This window comes from Amphimedon queenslandica, unplaced genomic scaffold (assembly GCF_000090795.2).
Source record: "Amphimedon queenslandica unplaced genomic scaffold, v1.1 AMPQUscaffold_1374_Cont26614, whole genome shotgun sequence".
NCBI classification, from domain to species: Eukaryota; Metazoa; Porifera; class Demospongiae; order Haplosclerida; family Niphatidae; genus Amphimedon; species Amphimedon queenslandica.
In genome coordinates this window covers 1-1,153 of record NW_003558281.1, presented here as the reverse complement: position 1 = coordinate 1,153, position 1,153 = coordinate 1, and the positions used below count along the sequence as shown (strand labels likewise).

The window sequence follows — 1,153 nt, the reverse complement described above, 5'->3', positions numbered from 1 at the left end:
GAATGGTCTTCATTGGTTTAATGGTCATGGTGTAGGATCACTGGTAGAGATTGTGGGTGAGAGCCAGTATGTACTAGTAATGATGTCCTGTGAGAAAGGTTACAGTGACAATATGGTGTCTGAAATAAGAGATGTGATAGGAGAGGTAATGAGTGTTTATAAAGAATCCTGTCCCAATCTAGAGGTAAAAGAGTTAGTTATTGATCCTAAAGAACTAGCCTATCCTGTGAATACACCAAGAGAAAGGACAGTGTATAGTGTAAAAGCTGTGATGTCTGCTATTGTCAAGAGAGAAGATTTTGTCGTAAGCACTACTAGTATTAAGCAGGCAAAATTGAAAGAGATCCTAGCTGATGAATCATTATCAGATATTAGTAACCTGTCACTATTAGGAGGACGTGATATTAAGGTAAGAATTAACACACACAAACTGTTTGATACATTAATACAAGCACTAATAATCAAAAGGTCATATCTTTAAAAAGTAATTTCATTTCTTATCAAATTACTCAGTCTTTGTCATAATTGTGGGTTGTCATTGTGTGGCTTTTACTACTAATAATATATACTTGTACATCTGATAAACTCACCTTTCAGCAATACACTACTGATGTATATCACCTTGATAAACAAGCACAGTGACAAATATCAGTTATTATTATTATTATTATTATTGTATAGGAAGTGATTGAAATAACTGAAGAATTCAAGACACCATTGACTCCAATAAAGCTAGGTATGTTATAATATGTACTATCACAATTGTCAAGTAGTGGGAGTATAGACTGTACAGTGTATATACACATTATTAATTATTATTTTTATAGATATTAAAGATCTTGCTGATGTCATTAAAGAGCTAACATCAGATCAACACTTGCCTTGTTCTGTATGGTATGAACTAGGTCTACAGTTAGGATTATATGATGACAGACTAAAGGATATAAAAGCTGACTATGGAGAATCAGTGGAGCGTTTCCGTGAGTGTATGTCTGCCTGGTTAAGAGGAGAAGATAAAGTGAGAGAGAAAGGAGGTCCCAGTTGGTCATCATTAGCTACAGCACTGGACACAATAGACCAAAAGTCTATTGCTAGTTACATTAGAAATAAATATTTGTAATGTACATGTATAATAACAAGTTTGATTGCTATT

The 1,153-nt window shown here is 33.7% G+C and overlaps 1 protein-coding gene across 1 annotated transcript; it reads left to right on the top strand.

The window, feature by feature from the left end:
- Window positions 1–703: 703 nt before the first annotated feature.
- Window positions 704–1,135, top strand: LOC109593468 (uncharacterized; the record flags this gene model as incomplete). The annotated part of the gene is made up of 2 exons (XM_020008536.1): window positions 704–736; window positions 828–1,135. Coding segments are annotated over 2 exons (326 nt in total), but the record flags the coding sequence as incomplete, so codon positions are not given.
- Between the last annotated feature and the right edge of the window lie 18 nt (window positions 1,136–1,153).